At 37.0% G+C, this 22,582-nt stretch overlaps 1 protein-coding gene and 2 pseudogenes across 1 annotated transcript; all 3 read left to right on the plus strand.

Moving 5' to 3' along the window:
- Positions 1-6,080: 6,080 nt before the first annotated feature.
- Positions 6,081-13,251, plus strand: LOC148908394 (uncharacterized; annotated as a pseudogene).
- Positions 7,110-8,768, plus strand: LOC148908395 (uncharacterized). The gene is made up of 2 exons (XM_089035193.1): positions 7,110-8,367; positions 8,492-8,768. The coding sequence occupies exons 1-2, from the start codon at positions 7,110-7,112 to the stop codon at positions 8,743-8,745; spliced, it is 1,512 nt and encodes a 503-aa protein (XP_088891319.1). The 3' UTR covers positions 8,746-8,768.
- Positions 13,252-15,459: 2,208 nt separating the features above from the next.
- Positions 15,460-22,125, plus strand: LOC116287831 (uncharacterized; annotated as a pseudogene).
- The last annotated feature ends 457 nt before the right edge of the window (positions 22,126-22,582 follow it).

Here is a 22,582-nt window from a genome sequence, read left to right on the forward strand (position 1 = left end):
CATGACCATAAACACGTTTGTAGGAATCTGGAACTTTTAGCCCTGCTTCGTCGAAAAATTTAAGTTTGTTTGGGTTTTTCGAATGGAGATAATTGATGAACATCTGTGTGTAAATCATATTTACTGCTGTAAATCTTTCTTCTGCAACATAGGAGACTTTTTTACGCGAGTAGGCTTTACCGGTTGGCATACGTTCACGTAGCGCTTTAGAAATAGCGGATGTAGATGTGCTGCCAATAATGTTACCATACTGCTGAAGCTCGTTCAGAAGTTCCTTTTGAGTAATGGTAAGGCTGGCATTTATCAGTACTTCTATAAGAACAAGATCTCCATTGTTCAATTGACTTGGATTACCTCCCTTTTTAGGAAGTGGATCTAAAGTATTTCGGTTGCAAAACATCTCCCATAAGCTCTTAACGGTTGAATTGCTGACCCTAAACTTGTTAGCAATCAGCAAGAATTGTCCAGGAAAATAACCGGTCGCTTGATGACCACCATTTAACAATATTTCATCAATAATCAGACTTCTTAGATCGGGATCTAAAGGAGAACCTTTACGATAAGTGCGCCCTTTCTGATTAACCGCCATCTTTTCGCGCGTAACAACAGTGTAATCGTAGCCTAACAACTTTCATTTGTGACGTCATAACTACATGTTTGACCTAGGAAACTAATCGATAAAACTTTAGCCGTTCCAAGCTCAACCAAAAAGCGCAGTATTTTATTCTTAATTTCATTTCACTTTCACTTCAAAATAAACTTAAACTTAAAATTGACCCTTAAAACTGAAAATAAACTTAAGATTAAATTGCTCTTTTGAATTAAATGTATTTAAAAATTAAATCAACAATAAAATTCAAAATCATTTTAAAATCAAAAGTAAAATCGTTTTTAGTGGCAGCGTTCTGCAGCCGGACGCTGCCACGATCCTTTGCGCGCCCTGGTTATCCCGGCATGCACTGCTGGTTACCAGCGTGTAAAATCATAGTAGATATCTTCCCGAATTCCTTCAAAGTGTAAGTTTAAAACAGTTTGCGAATCAAATGGACGAAAGAGCGGGCCTTGGAAAGACAACGACAGAATCGAGGAGTCTTTGCAGGATTATGTTCGACAGGGCCTGCAAAAGCGACAGATTCTAAACTTCATAAGTCGAGATTTCACAGAGTCAGGTGGAGTCTTTGTTCGCTCGACCGACGGCTTCGTCATTTTGGTATTTATTAGAATCCCATGACGCGAGTTGTTGTTGTTCTCGCATTCACTTCAAATAAGATTTTAGCCTCTGTCACACTATCTTTGTTTTGTTTAGTTTGAGAATTGCAAAAATTGAGTTCCCAAATTTTAGTATTCAGCTAGACGCTGAGAAAACTATTAACGCTTGCAGCAACAAGAAAAAAGAGAAAAGTTGCCAATATGGAGGCAGCAAATATTATTCTGCTTGCCACGAGGTTCAAACCAAAAGATCAAACGCTCACCTTTGAGCGGAATTCCGATTGGTTGGGAGGATGGCATCAGAATGGTTTCCTTCGTGGGCCAAGGTTTTCTTGAACTCGCACGATTTTTTTCCTTTTTCTTCTTTATATTCGCTTAGATTGAATAGTGTCATGGGATTCAAGGAAAATTCATTGGCTGACGAGGGAATTCCAAGTTGAAATCACTTGAAAAGGCGATATCGCCTTTTCTCGTGAATTTAACTTGGAATTCCCTCGTCAGCCAATGAATTTTCCTATATAATTGCGAAGGCATCCCAGATGATGAAGTGAAGGCAGCTGTCGAAAAGGAGCTAGAGGGCCCAGGAAAGCTACTACGCTATAGGTCTATCCACAAAAAAGCCAGGCAGGAGCATGGACTCTCTTATATATAAGTTATAGAAATGTATAATGATCACCATGAAGAAGGTTAATGTCATTTTATGGTATATCAGAAGGCCAATCTTAATAATACAATATCATGTAATACATTAGCGAATTTTGAAATAAAAATGTCTTGTTCTTTAAGTGCTTGCATACATGATAAGCACAAATTTGGAATATAAAAAAAAAACAAAGCTATAAATCTATATTTTAGAATGCAAACAATATAACTGGGAAATATAACTAAAGTAAAGTAATTTAAGATGGTTTCATTGGATTTTGGGCAAAAGGTGCATTTAAATGTTGCATTACACAATTACAGACTTAAAACAGATTAGTAATTATATTAAATAACATGAACTTGTCTCTCGTCGACTATACCTATGGGCTTTTTTCCCTGAGAACTCATCCTGATGCGAGGCTCTAAGAGCACATTGCATTGCTGCCAAGGAAACATTTTCAGTCCCACAATCTGATCTCACAATTGCTGGGCATCATTTTAATCTTTGAACTGTGTCTAAATAAAGCTTTGCTGTGATTTTGGAATTATTGTTCAACTTAACTACTTCAAGCCAAAGGATTTTTCTGCTGTACCCACATATACACCCATGTATGGGAAAACCATAGGGCTTTAATTTGTCATATCCTAAAATTAAATACACTGTTAAGGTAAAATAATATTTAATAGTAGCTAAAACTTAACAGGTATCTGAATGTAAGAGCATTAGTACTGGTGTACATGAACCCTTTGACAATACTTTCACTACTGGTTCTGCATGAAGTGAATAGTTGAATGGTAAAATGATTCTTGATTTGAGTGATGCGTCTCTAAGTTATGAAGGTTTATACTTCCAATATGCAGCAAATTTATAGAATATAAATTACAGTTAATGGTACAACCATTAGCTCAATAGAGTCAAGTTGATAGTAAACAATGATTCATTTATGCTAACAATACAGAGGGTACGAAGGTCGTGTGAGCCCACAAGGCTTACACGTGCAATCAAATATATTGTCCAGTCACATCCCGGTTATTCTCCCTGTCGATCAAAGTATGATTAGTATGTTTGGCTTAGGTTTCAGTAATTCATTGTTGTTCAGCTTTACAACAATCAAAATTCCCTCCCACCCTTCCTTTTGTATTGTTAGGATTTCTCAATCACTAGCACTCAAAGACAAGGTATACAGTCTTAGTAGTTATAGATATTGTGATATTGTCGTTTGTAACATACGAGGAGGACTTTGACATCTTGATTCACTGTCTAATGTCAATACATTTGTAAATAGGAAGTTACTGTTATTCTTGATCAATTTTAGCCTTTATTTTAATGAGACTGCATTTAAATACTTTTGTTGTTCTCTCAAAGGTGAATCATTAGGAATTGTTTAAATCAGTAAAATATAAAAATAATAAAGTCAGAGTTTGGGATTAAGTGCTCCCATGCTGGTCACACTTTCACCCATAGACTCATGGCAGCTATTTATTCCGGGGATCGGTACCCCTATAGCTATGTTGCCGTGGGAACTAGTGGGGTCTCAGAGGATTATCACCTCCAAGAGGGGATTATTACCCCTTCGGCGGCCAAGGGATTATCACCCTTAAGAGAGAATTATCATCTCTCTTTGTCGCATAATATTAGTTTCTGACCAGCATATTATGTCAACAACTTTTTGCGACTGGAGTGCTCAATCCCCTACCCCTTTACCCCACCAAGTGTGTTCTTATTGTTGTCCTTAGCTAATGGGTTGATAGCATTAATAATAAATGTGACGTCTTTTAAGGTTTAATTAAATATACAAATTGAACTGATTCATGGAAACAGTATTTAAAGAACATCATTATTTTAATCATGGTTTACATGAAAGCTGTTTTAAATTTACATTTTCAAGATGACCAGCATTTAGTATTACTAGCTACAACAAAAACACTCAAATACCTTACTTGACGTCACCATCATTAACACTTGCAGGTTTGAAAGTTGTGGGGGTTTCCCAAAAGGTATTCGAACGAATCCCGACACAGTGCAGTATTATACAAGCATTTCGCAAGCCCAGGACATTTTACAACCTGTTTTTCACGATATCGTTAAGTAAGAAATGACTATGATGTAGATTACGTCTCTCTTAGTGAAAATGTACGCGTTCTGAAGCCAGCGAAAACAACACAGACTCATCAATTGGCTGAGAACGTGGACCTGATATTAACGAAACACATGCGAAGCAATGAAGAAATACATTTATTGTATTTATGTTATGTATTTCCTTGTGGTCAACACAAAATGTGATAGATATTTCTCTAAGTTTACACCAATTTTTAATGTAGCTGTACCTGTACTGCAATGAAATGACAACCATCTGTCAGAATCGTTTGGGTGAAATCATTCTAATTCAGAGAAAGAAATGGCAATGGAGCAACTCTTCCTTACATTCTTTTCTGCGCTCAGAGACACTTCAGGATAAATGGAAGGAGTGTCTTGCACATATGAAGGTTGGCAATGATTCCACATCAATTCTGATGCAAAGAAAAATCTGTGTAGTGATGGCAAGAGGCTTTATCACATCTTTTTGGCCCAACCAGCGAAGACCTCTAAAGAATCATTTTATCACGATCCTTCCAACTTTACGAATGATCATGTGCACTTTATGTCCTTTCACAACACCCACCCACCTATGTCCCGTAGTTTACCCTTTGCCTCTTTGGTGACAACGCATGCACTGCCTTTATTGAAAGCAGTGCAGCCAATGTACAGAAACGTGTGAAATTGGAAACAAATATCAAGTCAGTGCTTGATTGAAGAAAATGAAGGGCTCACAAGAAAAGTTATTCATTTCATAAAGACAAATGCAGGACTCTCTCGATGTAGTGGTTTGTTTTGACAAGGTAAAAGTTCTTCAACAGACAAAGAGAATGCATTCAAACATGCATGCATATGTCCGTTAAATAAAAAAGAATTGAGATTTCATTTTCAAACTGTGATAAGCAAAACCAATGATTTAACAGGTATGCAATTAAAAAAATAGAATACTCTCAATTAATATAATAATATACTCCCATTTGCATTATAAAATATTCTTACTTTATTTTTATTAATTATCAGAGGGAAACTTGAATACAGCTTCCATGATAGCACGGACAGAAATGAAGAAGATCAATTTGATGGTCCATATATTGGTAATTAATATTATATAAATGAGTTTTTTATAGGAATCTATATGGTTTATTTAGGCTCTAGGCATTTGCTTTCATTACAACTTATATTCAGCTTTGTTTGTTTGACCAAATAAGCATTTTCATTCTTTTCAATGATCTAAATATATAGTTTAATGTAATCCAACATTAAAGGAAATGTGACTAAAGATGTACTATATTGTATCGAGTTACCCTTACTGATTGCAAGTACTCCCAGTTACATTACAAAATTTCCTTATGCCATTTTTATTTATCAATTATAAGAGGAAAACTTGATTACTGCCTCCATTATCAGCACTGACAGAAATGACGAAGATCACGTTGATGGTTCATATGTTGGTAAATAATATTAAATAAATGAGTTACCCTTAGTGGTTGCAAGTACTCCCACCTGCAAAATATATTTGTTTTTAAATACTATCCTATTTTCTTAAATAGTATAGTAATTAAAACATGGAGTGCCATATCTATACCTTTTGTATTCTATACTTTAGTGCAGTCTAGGGCAATAACTATTAAAGTGGATATTCCATATTGTGCTAGCACAATGCATGACCACCTTTACTCATTATATACCATGAATTACAGTAACTGTATTAGTGATTATCGCGAGCTATAAATATTTTTATTGGTCTCAAGATTAATCTTTGCTGTTACTTCAACATTCTTTGACAACACTAACCATGTCAATTTTGGCATGTGTCAATGCTGCTATCTTGAGATTTGGGGAAAATATATTGATAAATTACTTGCGAAGCAAAGTTTTGTAAAGTTGATACATTTTTGGAAGGTTGTGCAGAGAGTTTGAAATTTAAGTTTTTGTAGACATATCGTTTAGCAGTTAAGCATGCATATAAACATATTGCCGTGTAAAATCATCAGATACTATAAAATAAAGACATTTCCAACAATTAATTATTTACATACAAATATACTAACAAATTAAATTGAACAACTAATAAGAAAGAGGATACTAGCCAACTTCATTTTGTCTTCACTTTACCTTTTTTTTGGTAGAGATTTCCTTATCGCATTTCCAAATGGTGGTGGCTTTAGTGGCGTACCATTTAGGCTTACACAATTACGAGTATAGAAATCGTCAACCAGGATTCAAAAGAGAAGGAGGAAGATCATCTCACAGAAAGTCTAACACAAAATGGCTACCCTATGAAATTTATCAAGTGCTGGTGCTATGGCCGATGTCGTTCCTTGCTTCTTGGCAGAGCCAATATGATATCACTGACACTGCCCTTACAGTATTAATAAATTCATCTCCCACTTCTTCTGGTTCTTGGGGATGTTCGATAATTCCATGGCTGCACTTTCCAAATTGTTTCGAAAGTCACATTATAAGCTGAAAAAAGCATTGGGGATTACTGATGACGATTTCTATAAATATGTTGTATGTAAGCGTAAATCCCTATATAAGTATGAAGACTGTTTTGAAATGCGTTCTGGCAACAAGGTTTCTGCTAAATGCAAATTTGTTTCCTGGCCAAATCACCCTCACAGGAGTAGAAGAGGTATATTATAACATAACAGAACATTATGCTGACAGCATAATGACATTTATGTCGAAACATTATACTGTTGTTAGATCCGGTAATCCAACTAGATGAATCCGCATATCTCAAGTCGACCAATAGGATATGATTACTGTTATTACGTAGCAATACTTAAGGGGCGTCTTACTACCACGAGGCCTCTTTCCTATTATTCTCGCAGTCGAGCAAGTTCACTGTAAAATTATTTCTGTGAAAAATTCTCGGACCAAACCGCGCCATTAATGAAATACTGTGAGACTATTAGGGATATAGCTCACAAGTCGGGTGATTGGTCGTTTTACGACGAGCAGTTTCGCTATCTCCGACAGTCTGCCCCCGACTCCTTTCCTTGGGACCAAATCCATTGGGAGCTATGGCTTGGGGCGGTCACAAATTTTCGTAAACCCCAACAAGGCGCCGAGAAAGGGCCGGCTCAGCGAAACCGTTTTCGCAATACCAACCCCCCTTTCCCCAAGGGAACGTGTTGGGCATTTCAGAGCGGAAAATTTTGTAAAGGGTGTCAGTATGAGCACGTTTGTTGCAGATGCGGTGGAAAACACTCCGCCAGCAATTGTACCAACGACAAACGTTCTCCTTCACACCCAGCCAGTAACACCAATAAAGGTGGCAAGGCTTGAAAATCTCTTGGACGGATATCCACGACCTTTAAAGTTTTACTTGTGCAACGGTTTTCGTTTCGGTTTTCGTATTAATTTTCTGGGTAAACGCTTATCTTTCATCTCACCGAATCTCAAGAGCGCTCTTGAGCAACCGGAAGTCACCTTATCTAAGTTGCGTAAGGAATGCGAAGCCTGCAGAATTGTTGGTCCTTTTTCGGTGCCTCCATTCTCTAATTTTCGGACTTCGCCCCTGGGTGTAGTTCCCAAGAAAGTTCCTGGGGAATTTCGTTTAATACACCATTTATCATATCCTAAAGGCTCTTCAGTTAATGATTTTATTCCCGAATTTTGTTCATCGGTACATGCTTCAATCGGTCAGGCAATTTCTGCCATTAAACGTGTGGGGGCAGGCTGTTTTATGGCGAAAACTGATATTAAGTCAGCTTTTCGGATTATTCCAATTCATCCTACTGACTATCCTTTGCCGGGGCTCAAGTGGGATGGCATGTATTATTTTGACAAATGTCTACCTATGGGCTGCTCTTCTTCATGTGCCATTTTTGAAGCTTTCAGTACATCTCTAGAATGGCTCTCGTTGACACGTCTCGGTGCGTCGGCTGTGTTACATGTTTTAGACGATTTCTTATTCATTGCACCTACCGAGGATAAGTGTCGTACAGATCTCAATAATTTCATGGGCATGTGCGATTACCTTGGAGTCCCATTAGCTCCAGAGAAAACGGTGGGCCCTGAGACAGCTCTACAATTCACGGGTATTACTTTAGATTCTGTCAAAGGCGAGACCCGATTACCTGATGATAAGCTTAAAAAATGTCACACTCTTCTTCGTTCGTTTTATAAAAAGCGGTCAGTAACGCTAAGGGAATTACAATCCTTATTAGGCCTTTTAAATTTTACTTGCTCTGTGATCGTTCCAGGTCGCGCTTTCCTGCGCCGCATGATTGATCTTACCAAGGGTCGCCATAATCCCTATCATCATATTCGTTTAACTCAGGAAGTCAAAAAAGATATTATCACGTGGTGTCAATTTCTAGACGCCTACAACGGCAAATCGTTTTTTCTGGGTGAAAAATGGGAGACGTCTTCTACCATCGAATTATACACAGATGCCGCGGCATCACTTGGTTACGGGGCTATCTTTGGTAAGCATTGGTTTTGCGGCGCTTGGCATCGCATTTCTAGAATTCTTTCCTATTGTTATTGCCATACATATCTGGGGGTCAAATATGGCTAATAAGTGTGTTACGTTTTTCACTGACAACGCAGCCGTGGTTGAAATAATTAATCGACAGACCTCAAAAGATAAGATAATTATGATGTTGACACGTGACTTCGTATTGAGTTGTTTACGCCATAATATCTTACTTCGAGCACAACATGTGCCAGGTTTAAGTAATAGTCGTGCCGATTTAATTTCCCGCTTACAGGTAGACAAATTCAAACAGCTCATGCCCGACGCGGACGAGTGCGCTACGGCGATACCCGCGAACCTTCTGCCGGAGAGTTGGTCTCTAACTTAGGTGTTCTCTTACGCTCGGCTTTGTCTGAGGGCTCTCGTACTTCTTATCGGCGAGCTTGGTCGGTTTTTAGTACTTTTCACCAGAGATTCTACGGATCTCCTCAACCAAATTTACCTCTAAAGCCCGATGTAACAGCTTTGTTTATTTCATACCTTTCGGCTAAGAAATTGGCTTGTTCCACTATTTCATCATATTTATCCGCGATCGGATATTTACACAAGCTGCAAGGGCTTCAAGATCCGACAAGAGCATTTTTAATTCAAAAGCTCGTGACAGCTTTAAATCGTCGGCGCCCGTTTGATGTACGGTTGCCAATCACTCGCCCACTGCTCCACGACTTAGTACAGGCCCTCAGACATACCAACTCTTCTGCATTTCAAAGAGTCCTCTATTCTGCTATGTTTTTGTTAGCCTTTTACGGGTTTTTCCGTGTAGGAGAGTTAGCTGCCAAGAGTGCACAGTCTAGAGACACGGTTGTTCAATTTAATGCTTTATCTTTCTTGATGACCCAAGGTAACCTCCACTCAGCTAAGATTACCATCATTGATTACAAACATAACACGAGGCGCCGGCCTTTTGACGTGTTAATCGATCGTGAAGATTCCCAGCCATTCTGTCCCGTCAAATCTCTCTCACAATATTGTCATCTTAGAGGAGGGCTGGCGGGGCCACTTTTTTGCCATCAAGATGGAAGTCCAGTTACGGTGTCACAGTTTAACACCGATCTTAAAAGGTGTTTGATATTCTGTGGCCTCGACCCAGAGCGTACAAGAGCCACAGCTTTCGCATCGGCGCCGCCTGCCACGCTGCTGACAATGGCTTCTCTGATGCCCAAAAACGTACTCTGGGCCGCTGGAAATTGAATTTCAAACATGTTCACGCGTCCGCTTGATGACACAGGTAGGGTCAGTCAGGGGCTGCTTATCTGTGTTATCGCCACCGGATATATCGTGTTACATATATTATACTTAAGTAGAGTATTTGGCACGCAATTAACGTACACGATAAATCTCTGGCTCTTGAAGTTGGTTAGACATGGGCTACTTCTTCAAGGGTCAATCTCTTGTACAATTTAATGGGCCAGTCAAGGGCCGTTTATCTGCCATTTTAATCTGAATCGGATATTTCGTGTTATATATACTATATCATATTTCGGTAGATTGCTTTAGCAGGCAAGGAACGCATACGCTAAATCTCTGGCTCGTGAAGTTGGTTAGACATGGGCTACTTCTTCACAGGTCAATCTCTGGTCCAGTTATATGGTTTAATTTTAACTCTCTCTTTCCTTGTCCGCACCTTGATTCGCCCCTTGGTGGGGCCGCCACAGTATGTGGCTTGTGGCGTGTTTATTCTCGCCCCACCTTTGCCGAAGACATAGCTTCTTTGGGTTTTGGTATTTTGTACGATTATAGAGGTTTATTGATTATTAAATTTGCCACTAGCGTGGCCAAAATTATTCCAAAACCAATGTCTCCTGTCTTCTCTTTCGCAAACTAGTGCGTCGCGATGCAAGGCTTGGACGTTAGTTAACTTTAGTCTCAATAAATTTACAGAATGTTTCGACATAAAACAGAACATTATGCTGACAGCATAATGACATTTATGTCGAAACATTATACTGTTGTTAGATCCGGTAATCCAACTAGATGAATCCGCATATCTCAAGTCGACCAATAGGATATGATTACTGTTATTATGTAGCAGTACTTAAGGTGCGTCTTACTACCACGAGGCCTCTTTCCTATTATTCTCGCAGTCGAGCAAGTTCACTGTAAAATTATCCCACCTCCACCCCTGCGGCCCACCTGTTGGATTATCGTATTTAGTTAATCTAGGATGGGCGTGTTTATTCTCGCCCCACCTTTGCCGAAGACATAGCTTCTTTGGGTTTTGGTATTTTGTACGATTATAGAGGTTTATTGATTATTAAACTTGCCACTAGCGTGGCCAAAATTATTCCAAAACCAATGTCTCCTGTCTTCTCTTTCGCAAACTAGTGCGTCGCGATGCAAGGCTTGGACGTTAGTTAACTTTAGTCTAAATAAATTTACAGAATGTTTCGACATAAATTTTGATATATAAACTTTCATAGAACAGAGATCAAAAATGTGACCATTAATAATGTATTTCTTAAATAGTGTTTATTTGATCTTGAAATAAGATGAGACAATTCTGCAAGGCTGATTGGATAATGACAAAGAAGAACTAAACAAGCAGACGTACTATTCGTCATGGTATTGGGCATTGACCTGTACTGTAACTGCATCATGGCAACCTTAGTTGATTAGTCATTACTAATGAGGTTACCTGTCAATCACTGAAAAAATTAAAAACGGTGAAACAGTGGTGGTAAAACAACCACTGAGGACATAATGAAATCCTGGCAGTGACCACCCTCAGTGCCTACACCTCATACTAACCACCTCTCTTCATATGTAAAGTGCCTTTCAACATATTAACATGAAAAAGTGCACTACATAAACCAATTATCATTATTATTATAATATACATCATGTCCAAAACATGGCTTTCACTCCAGTCTCGCAATAGCTACAGTAATCAATGCATTGATGTTTTGACCTTAATATTTAAAAATAAACAAAGTAATATTTAACTAAAGGATTACATTGGTCACCTGGTCTATTGTGAAAATAAGTAAATTTAGAGACCAATATCTGCACACACAATACACTTTGTATATACCTGGGTTTTTTTTATTTTCTACAAAATAGACATGGCTATTTTACAGATGCGAGTATTCAAAGAAACCATATTTATATATCATTTTTTTCTTTTTTAAGGGCCATGTGGAGAATTTCTTTTAAAAGCAGTTCACTGCCAGAATAAAACCATGTTTTATCCAAGAATGGTTTATCCTTATAATTCTCTTATAAAATATGTGCAAATATTTTTTAAACGTCCTGGATTTTGGAGCAAATGTCAAGAATGGAGAGAAAAACAAACTCCAGAAAACATTATGTAAGATATACATCATGAACGTATAAAAAAAGAATGATCTAGCACAGGTTTTTTATCACACTTAAATAGTCTTTCATTGTCATTAAATGTTGATTGGTTTCAACCACATAAACATACGCCAGGATCAGTTGGTGTTCTTTACATGGTTGTGCTAAATCTTCCAAGAGAGGAAAAGTATAAATTAGAAAATGTAGTAGTTGTAGGCATTTTACCTGGACCATCTGAGCCTAACCTCACAGGCAAATACAATTTTGAAACCACTGGTTGATGAACTAAATATATTGTGGAAAGGAAGAGAAAATTTCTGTGTGTGTAACAGTTATTTTAAAGAAAGTCATTAAAGTTGCTCTGATTTGTGATACCTGTGATATACCAGCATCAAGAAAAATAGGATTTATCAGGCATATGGCCAGGCTAGGCAAACCAAGGCTGCTCTAGATGCAAAAAGCAGTTTTGTCAAGATGGAATTTTAAATTTTTCTGGTTTTAATCGTAATGTGTGGACTCCGACAACTTCAGATGAACACAAGAATTTAGCACGTGACACTACATGAAACATCTCCTACAAGCCAACAAACTAAGTGTTGTAAACATGGTGCAAGGTACTCTGTCCTTCATGAACTTGATTATTTTGATTGCATCAGATTTTTTGTAATAGATCCAATGCATAACTTATATCTTGGGACAGCAAAACACATGACGAAAAATATCTGGCTAAAAGAGGAATCACCATTGCTAAGTGATGAACACTATAAAAAGATGAAATCAATTGTGGACTTTATGATTACTCCTCAAGACATTGGACGAATTCCAGAAAACATTGCACATAGTTTTGGGGTTTTTACAGCAGACCAGTGGCAAAATTGGATAATTGTATACTCCATGTATGCTCTCCATGACATTCTTGCCAAGGAACATCTTGATTGCTGGATATTTTTGTTAATACCTGTAAGTGGCTTGGGAAGAAAGTAGTTACTGTTGAAGACATTGAGTTGAGTGATCAGTACTTGATTGAACTTTTAAAGAAATTTGAACAACTGTATGGAGCATCAGCTGTTACACCTATTGTGCACTTGCATGGACATTTAAAGGAGTGTATGCATGACTTTGGTCCCTTTCATGGATTCTGGCGTTTTAGCTTTGAACGGTACAATGGAAACTGGGAAAGAATAACACTAACAACCGTTCCATAGAAATTCAAATCATGAGGAAATTCCTTGCACAAATCAAGTCAAAAGTATTTTAGATGCCAGAAATGCACAAAGAATATTTTTAACGTTTTTTTGTGGATAAAGAGTCTACAGGGTCTTTAAAGACAACTCTGGATCCAGTTCACTTACTTTATGCTTTTAAAAGACAACAAAACATTTCAATCAATGAACTCAACTTAGCAGAATGGAATGATTTTACTCTCGTTCAAGCATTGCATCCAATTCAAGATTTTACTCTTGATAATAGTGATGTGGAGAATCTTAGACTGGTGTATAGGCAACTCATTGAAATGCAGAACATTGACCGCAAGGAATAACTCGTATATTATGTGCATAATCGCATCGGTAAAACAACGTTAATATGTCAGTAAATTGCCAATTATCCCTTAACAAGATAACGTTGGTAAAACGCAACAAATGGGGGTGATTATTGGGGTTAGAATTTTACCTACATTTTACCCCACGCGATAATTCGTATGTTATATGCACACGCATAATCGCATTGGTAAAAAGTGAGCAAATGTAATAGGTCACATGCATTTTTCTGTATTGGATAACGTAACGAAAATCTATCGTAAAATATGTTATCTTTACGTTTTACAAGTCGGCAAAATGAGTGGATAACATGGAAGGAAAACTCGGGGAAAGCGAAGGGTTAATCTCAAGTTATTCCCGCGTAGTAAAACATGGGGATAATGCGAAACTATCTCAGATTATCCCTCAGGATTCCTTTCTACAAAATTAGAGGAAAACGCGGCCTTTTTTGCCGCGCTAATTGGTAATTTTTTCGATAAAGAATTCTGCATATTGCAATTTTATTATGCACACTTGCATTATCAGCTACTAGAAAAATGTTACGCGGTAGAAATTGATTTTCTTAAACGCCATTGATTACTATTGAAGTAAAGTTTCCTTCAACGGGAATTGCTTGTATCACTCCTTCTACAAAGCTTATTATTACGGTCCGTTTCCCACTTATACGAAAACCGTTCTAATTGCTACGGCAAACATTCCGTTTTTGCCGTAGCCGTACCATGTGTAAAGTGGCTGAACTGTTTCACACTGATACTGACGAAAACCACTTCGGCTATACAGCTAATTACGTTGCTGACATGGCGGACAGTCATGCTGTTTCCCTTGCCACTTATAAGAAAACGACTCTATTTCAATGCAACGAGCTCGTACAATTAAAAAGACTGATTTATATATTTCTCTATGCTTAACATCACAAAAAGTCAAAATTGTTTGTTTGCAAGAGCTTTCGTAAAATTTGAACGGGAAAGCATATAGTCTATACATAAAATGGACCAGGGAACGTTGACCTATTCACCAAATGAAATAGGAAGTCTGTGAATTAATATCTACATGGACTTCCCTGAATTGACTTTTGAAAATGTTTTACTGGGGTACAGTAAAAATAGCTTTGTAAATTACTTATTTGTTCTGTGGAAGTTCGTAACGTATAAATGCAGACTTCAGCAAAGAATTCCAGTTTTGCAAGATTTTCAGGAAATTATAAGAAAATATGAAATATTAGAATATAAGATTGCAAAAAATAAATCAAAAGTATACACACATCTAAAGAAATATGAAAACATTAGTCCTTTGTTATAAGAAACAGAATGCCTAGCGGACAAAATAGTAACTATATATGTACATATACATATAATCATGTACTTGTAATCCGAATAATTTGTGAGTCATAGGCTAGATGCGGGACTCGCGCTGGTGTGGGTGTAGTCACTGATCGCGCTGGATCGCTTCGTTCGCAGGTTGGGCTTCACATTGGGGTGGGTTTCGCATTTGGTCTGTGGTTGTATTTGATGTAAATCTGATTCAGTGTATGTATGATTTGAGATGGGATTTTAAAAAAAAACTACATGAAGCCACTATTTAAAGTCATGTGAATATTGTGTTATGGTCCCTGGGGATTAAAATTAAGTAATGATGTGTGTAAGAAGTAGGCATACATTATGCGCGGAATGTTAAGCATGCGATTATCATAATTGGATAAGTAAATGAAAATCCTTTACTGCGATTGGTTAGAAACCAAAAACTGCCTAAAAATATAATAAAAACTCGCTTTTCCCGCCATGTTATGAAATATTATTGGTTCCAGTACCTTTTCCATTGTCTCTTCCAAACGTGGACTGATTATGAAATGGGGAACTGGGACTTTGAGAAGAGATTCCACAAGCAAAAGCGAATGGCCGCCATCTTGAAAATTTTCACACTTCAATATAGAGTATTATTACTTTAAATAACGAGATTTTTAAACTTTAAACACCGAGATTTATTTGATTCATTTGATTCATTTGAGTTTGTTTCCTTTCGGGGTGCATATTACGCCTCGAAAAGCTTCGTGTTGTTGCGGTCTCCACGATGAGTGGGGGCATGTGTTGCCGAACGATGATCAGCTCAGAATCGCATCTAAAGAAGAACGTGAATTCTGCGGCCTTGATGATGATGGAAAACATCTTGGTAGAAAGAGAAAAATATGCATTTTCTGTCGGAAACGAATTTCAATGGAACTACTACACCAGGTAAGCTTTTTTTATGAGCTCGGCATCTTGTAACTAATAACTTGTGGTTCTTTCTAAGTATAAGCGTCCTATACACAGAACCACTAAACAGTAATTGACAAAGCTCTATTTTGTGGCCGTTTTAAATGGGAAAAGGTTTTAAATATATGAAAAGGTGAAAAAGGGATGGTACGAATGGTTAAAAGTTAAGCACGCTTGAGATTTGATTTGAAGTATTATCTTTGTTGTTGTTGTTGTTATTGTTTTTGTATCTGATTGAAACAAAACAAATCATAAAGAGTATTGCCATACTATCTTCATTCTTCAGTTAAACCAGTCATCTATCCATGAATTTATTTAGTCTTTCATGTTCTTTTTTAGACAATGGAAGCTTTTGATGACATCCATCTTCTTCCCAACAATCCTGGCGCTGTTCAAGGAGAGGTACTATGGCCTTGATTTTTTAGCTGCATACAGATAAGCACCATCCATTTGATTTACTTTTGTTCGTTGTTTGTTATTAAACAGTGGAAGCTTTCAATGACATCCATCTTTTTCAGAACACCCCTGGCACAGTTCAAGGAGAGGTAAATGTAGTAATCTAAAATTTAGGCTTGGTGGGTTCAAAGATCACATTATCTTGCAAACATACACAAGCAGTCTGATAATTTGTAATAAAAAACTAAAGTTTGGTTAGTGGGGTGAATATAAATTGAACAACAATATATTTCAAATGGAATCTTTTGTTAGCAATCTGATACTCAAGCCTCAAATTCAAAAACTAATTTCACATAATATTCAAAAACGGTTTTTGAAATAAATGTATGTAGTTTGAAACAATACAAAAATGATAGGACACTAGAAGGCACATATCAAATGCGACCGATTGCTTGTTTATTTTGTGCCTCAAGTAGATAAACATTTTTGGATGATAAGCTGTATCATGGCATTCTTCATTTATTTATTTATTTTTGTAGGCTCTACGAGTTCATGATGTAATCAATCCTTCTACCAATGAAATCATTTCAACAGATGAACAGGTATATATACAACAAAATTGTTCAAATTTTTTCCTTCGAGTTAGATTACAAAATTAAGTCTATAGTAAACCATACTGCATTATAATATTATTATGTGTTTTGCATTCCTTTATTGTTTCATCTATGCTATTTTGATATTTATTTATTTGACATTGAGCGTAATTTTTTAATGTACTTTACAAAAACTGTTGAAAAGAAGCTCATGTCATTGTGGTATTTTTGAAAGCAAGATCATGGTGAAAAGTGTATGCACCCATTTTTTTAAGCACATCATGACCAGGTATAATGTAAAGCATGCATTTTGGACAAATGCTGTATCATGTGTATGACAGAAGCTATGTAAAAATTTCTTTATTTTACCTTTTTTCAGACTTCAAAAGATGCTGCTACTCAATTTGAAGTCCTTCCTGCTGGAAAAACCTATCAAAGTTACGGACCAAGAGTACAGAGTGATATTAGGACAAATACAATACAAAGTATTTCCAGCATACTGGACTGTTATGTTGATCACAATAAGGATGCTCTTCAAGAACTTATGACAGATCTGATACAATCCCGTAAGTGGAAACAAGCTTTTGGGAAACCTTCTGTTGATGATGACTCTACAAAAATTGACCCTTTCCTCAAAGCATTGGTAGAAGAGTATCGAACTTGCAAAGAAAAAGAAAACAACCAGATGATACGAGAAAATGCTAAAAAACTGAAACAACCTATCAAAATTGGAGGAAAAAAAGTGCAAGCCGCATTTCTTATGAAGAACCAACAGAACAAGGCATATCAAGTCGCACAGCTGCATCATTAAAGATGGGGCGATTAAGCACTTATGCAGCTGAAAGGCGAAGATTACTTTCTATAGTTGCTAATGAGTATTCTCAGACGTTATGAAACTGTTTCAATGTGCCAAAAGCACAATTACTGCATCCAGAATTCATTTCAACTTGTTTGGTAGAGAGGGAGTACCACCACCGTCGCTGAAGTTCACACGGCAGTGTGTTACCCAAGAAGTTCTTGATGGTTTGTACGATTTACTTTTACGTGATGACATTTCAAGGCCATCATCATGTAGAAGTGTCATGGTCAAGGGAGAAGAATGTCCAGTCAGATACTGGCAAGACTCCATCAAAGGTATCATCAAACAATATCTGATGGAATTCCCAGATGGTGTGAAAAGAACATACATTTACACCCATCTTCCTGAGAACTTTAGAAGCAACTCTCTCCTTGCAGGACTGCAATCTGTGCCAGGATTTTGGATATGCCAGTTTTGCAAGTCTCATTGATTTGGTGAAGGAACTGTCAATCAATGCCCAACAACCAGCATTACAAGATATCCTAAGTGAAATCAGAAATCTGCAAAGATACCTGAAAACCAAATTTGCAAAAGAGGTAAATAAATAATTAATAATAATAAATAATTTCATCCTATTTCTATTTTTGTTTTATATTCTACATATTACTGTAAATAAATTTGAGAAGAAGTCAGTTTTCTGAAGAGTGAGTTGATATTATGAGGAAGCATCTATAAAATAATTTCTGCCAGAATAATGAAGAAGTGGTTGGGCTAGGGTTGTATAATAAATGCAATTGCATCATTTTTACCTTTTCTTTGGAAGAAAAAGGGGAGATTGCATGTTCAAATGTGGCATTTGTAAGCTTAAAATTATAAAAGCTTTTTGTCAACCTTTCTTTCAGGCACAGAAACACTCAAGTTGTCTTGAGCTCTGTCTGAGTCATGCCCTCGATGCCTGCACCAAAGATCATGATAAGGATTCACAAGAATTCAATGCATTTTACAGTGTCACAAGCAAAGTTGAACAGGCAATTTCCATATCACATCCAGACAAGACAGAAAGTTTAACACTACCACTAGATGACTTCAACAAGAATTTCTGGCTGTACATTGGGCACATTTTAAGGACCAAACATCAAGCAGAGTATTACCGGTATGAGAAGATTACCATGAGTTGCAGATAATAGTATTAAAAGTAATTTATCATTTGCTCCATGTATACCATCTAGTAAATCGAAACACATTATTTCACCCACACAAGAATGTCAAACTCGCAACACGAATACTGAAATATATACTTAACTGCATTTGCACATTTTGATAGGTACTACAATCTTTATATTATTTAAAATGATTACGATGGATGAAGAGGACCACAAATGTTGTGCTTCAAACTTCGTACTTCAAACTTCATTCTTCATAATTCAAACTTTGAGCTTCACATTCAATTGTAAAACACATGATGACCTGAGTCCTGATTGTTTTATTATAGAAATTACATGCTTTATTGCAGGTTGCTTATTGTGCTTGTGCATTTGAAAGTAATAATAGATATTATGGGTCATTGGAGTCCAGTTTTTCAATTTCACTTTTTGTTTTGAAGGTATGTCCTCAATAATTTAAAGCCTGGAGAAGCAGTTGTTATAATAGATTATAAGATGAAACTGCAGCTATGCATGCGATCTAGAGAAATCCAACGCGACTGGTACGGGAAAAGAGGAATCTCGCTCCATGGCTTTTATGTAATAGCACAAATTTCTGAAACAGAAAGAAGAATAGAAGTCATAGACTTGTGGTCAGATGACACCAAGCAAGATGTTTGGTTCTCTGAAAGTGCCCTTGACATAGGATTCAAATGGATGGAAAATAACTTTCCAAGGTTCCATGTTTATTTGTTCTCAGGTAAGAACAACATGATTATTCTCACGGTAATCTGCATACTAACACAGTCAATGCAGAAAAACACAAATGATGCTTCTTACACTTTTTCTTATGTATCTGTCCTCTTTGCTTACAATTTTTTTGGCGAGGCCCCCAAAAAACGCTTGTCATATAACAATGCTGCATTAACCTTCTTGTTGTTAACAGAACCAGTATAGTAAGTAATTCATGTTTTCTTGTTGTGCTTCCTCCCAAACATTTTCATCCTCCCTGACACTGGACCTATTTATCACTTCTTCCAAAGTCCAGGGCATTATATCTCAAAACTTTCAAATTTTGCTATTTTGTTAATCAACCCCAAAAGATCCTGTTTACAAAAAAAAAACAAAAAACAAAGCTTGCATGTATATAAACGCAGAAGTTTTTTCCAGTATGCCTTTGCTGTTTGTCTGTCTGTCTATCAGTGTCTCTAACTAGAATTTAACTGTCTATCACAAAAGCAAAACATCATGTTATTGTGAATTCAGCATTTAAACCAAGATCTTTTTCTTTTAGACAATGGACCACACTACCACAATACATCAGTTTTACTCTATCTGTCGGAAGTCATTGAGTCCTTCAACATCACTCTGAAAGAATACGACAATTTTGAGGCAGGTGAAGGCAAAACAGTACTAGACACACACTTTGCCCACATATCCCACAAGTTACTGCGTTGGGTGTAAGTTGGCAATGATCTGGTCTCAGGTGAACAGTTGGCCCAACTACTAGAGGTACGCTAAGTATCCAGTTTTCAATTCTTATCTAACATGCATTATTATAAACATGCCAGTGCATTGTAGACCAACTATGTAACATAACTGCTTTATTATATTTTCACCCATTAGAATGCATCTACTAAAACAAATTATTACTGGCTAAAATGGCTGTGTTTGTTGTCAGTCACTTTCTCCCACACACAAATGTTTTGAGACTAAAATAAATGACATAAAAGTTTTCAAAATAACATTCACCTTGAGTACTGATTTCTCATTTCAGACCATGAAGAATGTAAAGTGCAAGAAACTTCATATCAACCGAGCTCAAGCACCTAAAGGAATAGGAACCCTGAAAGATATTTCTCTACATGGAAGTTTCAAGTTCCCCACATCTGGCACTCATGCTTCTGGATTGCTTTTGCAATCTCTTGCAGGTGTTGGGAATATTTTGAAAAAATCCAAAGAGCAACTTCAAGCCATATCTGGGAGAACCATTTGCATAGCAGGAAACACAGGTGCCACAGTGACAGGCGATGAATGGATTGCATCTGGTGACACCGATACATTGGTTGGCACTCATCAGGAAGAGGACACTTATTCCATTAAGTTTATACAAGAGCCATTGCCTAGCCAATCACCTCCTAACCTTGTACCATTGAAAGAAGACTACGAAAACAATAAGCCAGATGCTGGTTTCGCCATAAAGAAAGGAGGGAAAAGATCAACCTTCAGCAAAGAACAGAAGGATATAATGATTTTATTTTACGATAGACAGAAGGCATCACAGATAAGAGCCAATCCTACAGATGTCACTGATGCGATGAAAGCAGCTGGCCTGACCCCTCTGAAAGAGTCACAAATAAAAAGCTGGTGGAGCACAGAAACCAGAACTAGAAACAGACCTCAGGCTTGAGGCTCTGGAGCTAAGACAACAGCAAGAAGGTATGTCTGTCTATTACTGTTAGTTCAACGGCATTACAGTGTATCCCTAACAATTACTTTTTTTTTTTTTTTTTGCTTTCAGTAGTACATTATATCCCAATCCCATAATAATATGAGTTCAATGCTGTGCGTGTACATTGAAATTTTTGGGCGATATCTGTATATTTATCCTAAATATGAGAAATGTCTACCATAAATCCTGTAGACTCTTATCACTCTAAAATAACATAACAAAATACTTGATTTTTGAATAACAGCTTTTCCACTGGATTTGTCACATAATAAAAAAGGTAAATTCCAAAGATTGTTTGAAAGAAAAAGCTTTCAAACTGATAAAGATATAAATTTTTAAGACAAGTAGTCTTGATGACTTTTTACAAAGAAATATATGTGTATATAATGAAAACGACACTCCATGTGCACAGTATACACGTTCACCGTACATTTCTTTGCTAAAATGTATACTTAAATGGAAATAATGGTTTTAAATTTTAACTTATAATTTCTCGTAGATGAAGCCAGAGCAGCAGTTACCCCAGAATGCCCACCAGTAGTTACCCCAGAATGCCCACCAGCAGTTACCCCAGAATGCCCACCAGCAGTTTTGCAGCAGAATATAGTTTCAGTCTCTGTTCAAGGACTGTCTCCAGTTGCATTCCCAAATGTGACTGAATGGTTCTTGACAGTGTCACAGTCGAACATCAATGGAAGATCAGGAAGCAATGCTTGTGTTTTCATAGCTCTATCCATGGGGAAGCTAGTAATGGAAACACACTTTGATTGGCCTTTGGGTAACAATCTTAGTAGTGCATCACTGGGTAAATTTGAGGAGGCAATGATCAAGGGAAATCAAATCCATGAAGATTTATTTGATTTCAATCCAGTGAATGTGGATGTTGAAACTGCAATTGTAATGGCAGGTGAGGAATGTGGTGTGCAAACTGTACTCTACCAAAAGGACATATTTGGTCAAAACCCACAGTTACAACTGGATGAACTGTTCCACAGAGAGGCTTTGAAGCTTGAGCTTGGATGTAGTGTAATTATTGCAGATGATCGTGCTTTCCTATTTACTGTACACCAGGATGGGCCTGCGATGATTTTAGACTCACATCAGCATGGCAGTCAAGGAGCAGTTATTGCACACACCAAATCTGGTCATGTCAATTCACTGGCTGCATGGTGCGGTGCTATGATGCAAAGAGACTGGCAGTATGTGTTTGTGATTGCTTCAATGCACAAAATTGCATATAGCTAGCAGAAAGCAGTACATTTCTCAGCATTGTACAGGCTTTCTTATAAATTGTATATGTACATGTAGAGTAATTCTATGAAAAAGTAACTAATCTTATTGATGATAGAAGTCATTATACTTAATAATAATAATAATAATAATAATAATAATAATATTTATTTATAAAGCGCAAATACAAATCTGTTCTAAGCGCTAGTAAACAAACGACAAAGACAACGACAAAATAAAATTATTTACAAAGAATATGCTAATTTGAAGAGATAAGTTTTAAGTTCAGTTTTGAATGAGGCTAGACTTGATGCATTTCGGAGAGATATTGGAAGTGAGTACCAGAGTTCAGGAGCAGCCACAGAGAAGGAGCGATGACCATAAGATTTAAGATTATAAGAATGTGCTGATAGAAGAACTTGTGATGCAGAACGAAGATTACGGTTCGGTTTATACACTGAAATGAGTTCCC

The sequence above is a fragment of the Actinia tenebrosa genome, unplaced genomic scaffold (assembly GCF_029948245.1).
Source record: "Actinia tenebrosa isolate PJP-AT-01 unplaced genomic scaffold, QUT_ActTen_1.0 PGA_scaffold3__52_contigs__length_22856419, whole genome shotgun sequence".
NCBI lineage: Eukaryota > Metazoa > Cnidaria > Anthozoa > Actiniaria > Actiniidae > Actinia > Actinia tenebrosa.

What these genes read in the sequence shown, in the direction of transcription:
- LOC148908395 (XM_089035193.1), top strand. Translation starts at nt 7,110, where the DNA reads ATGAGCACGTTTGTTGCAGATGCGGTGGAAAACACTCCGCCAGCAATT. An exon ending in TGGTTACGGGGCTATCTTTG is followed by an intron (nt 8,368 to 8,491) that starts GTAAGCATTGGT and finishes CTGACAACGCAG; the next exon opens with CCGTGGTTGAAATAATTAAT.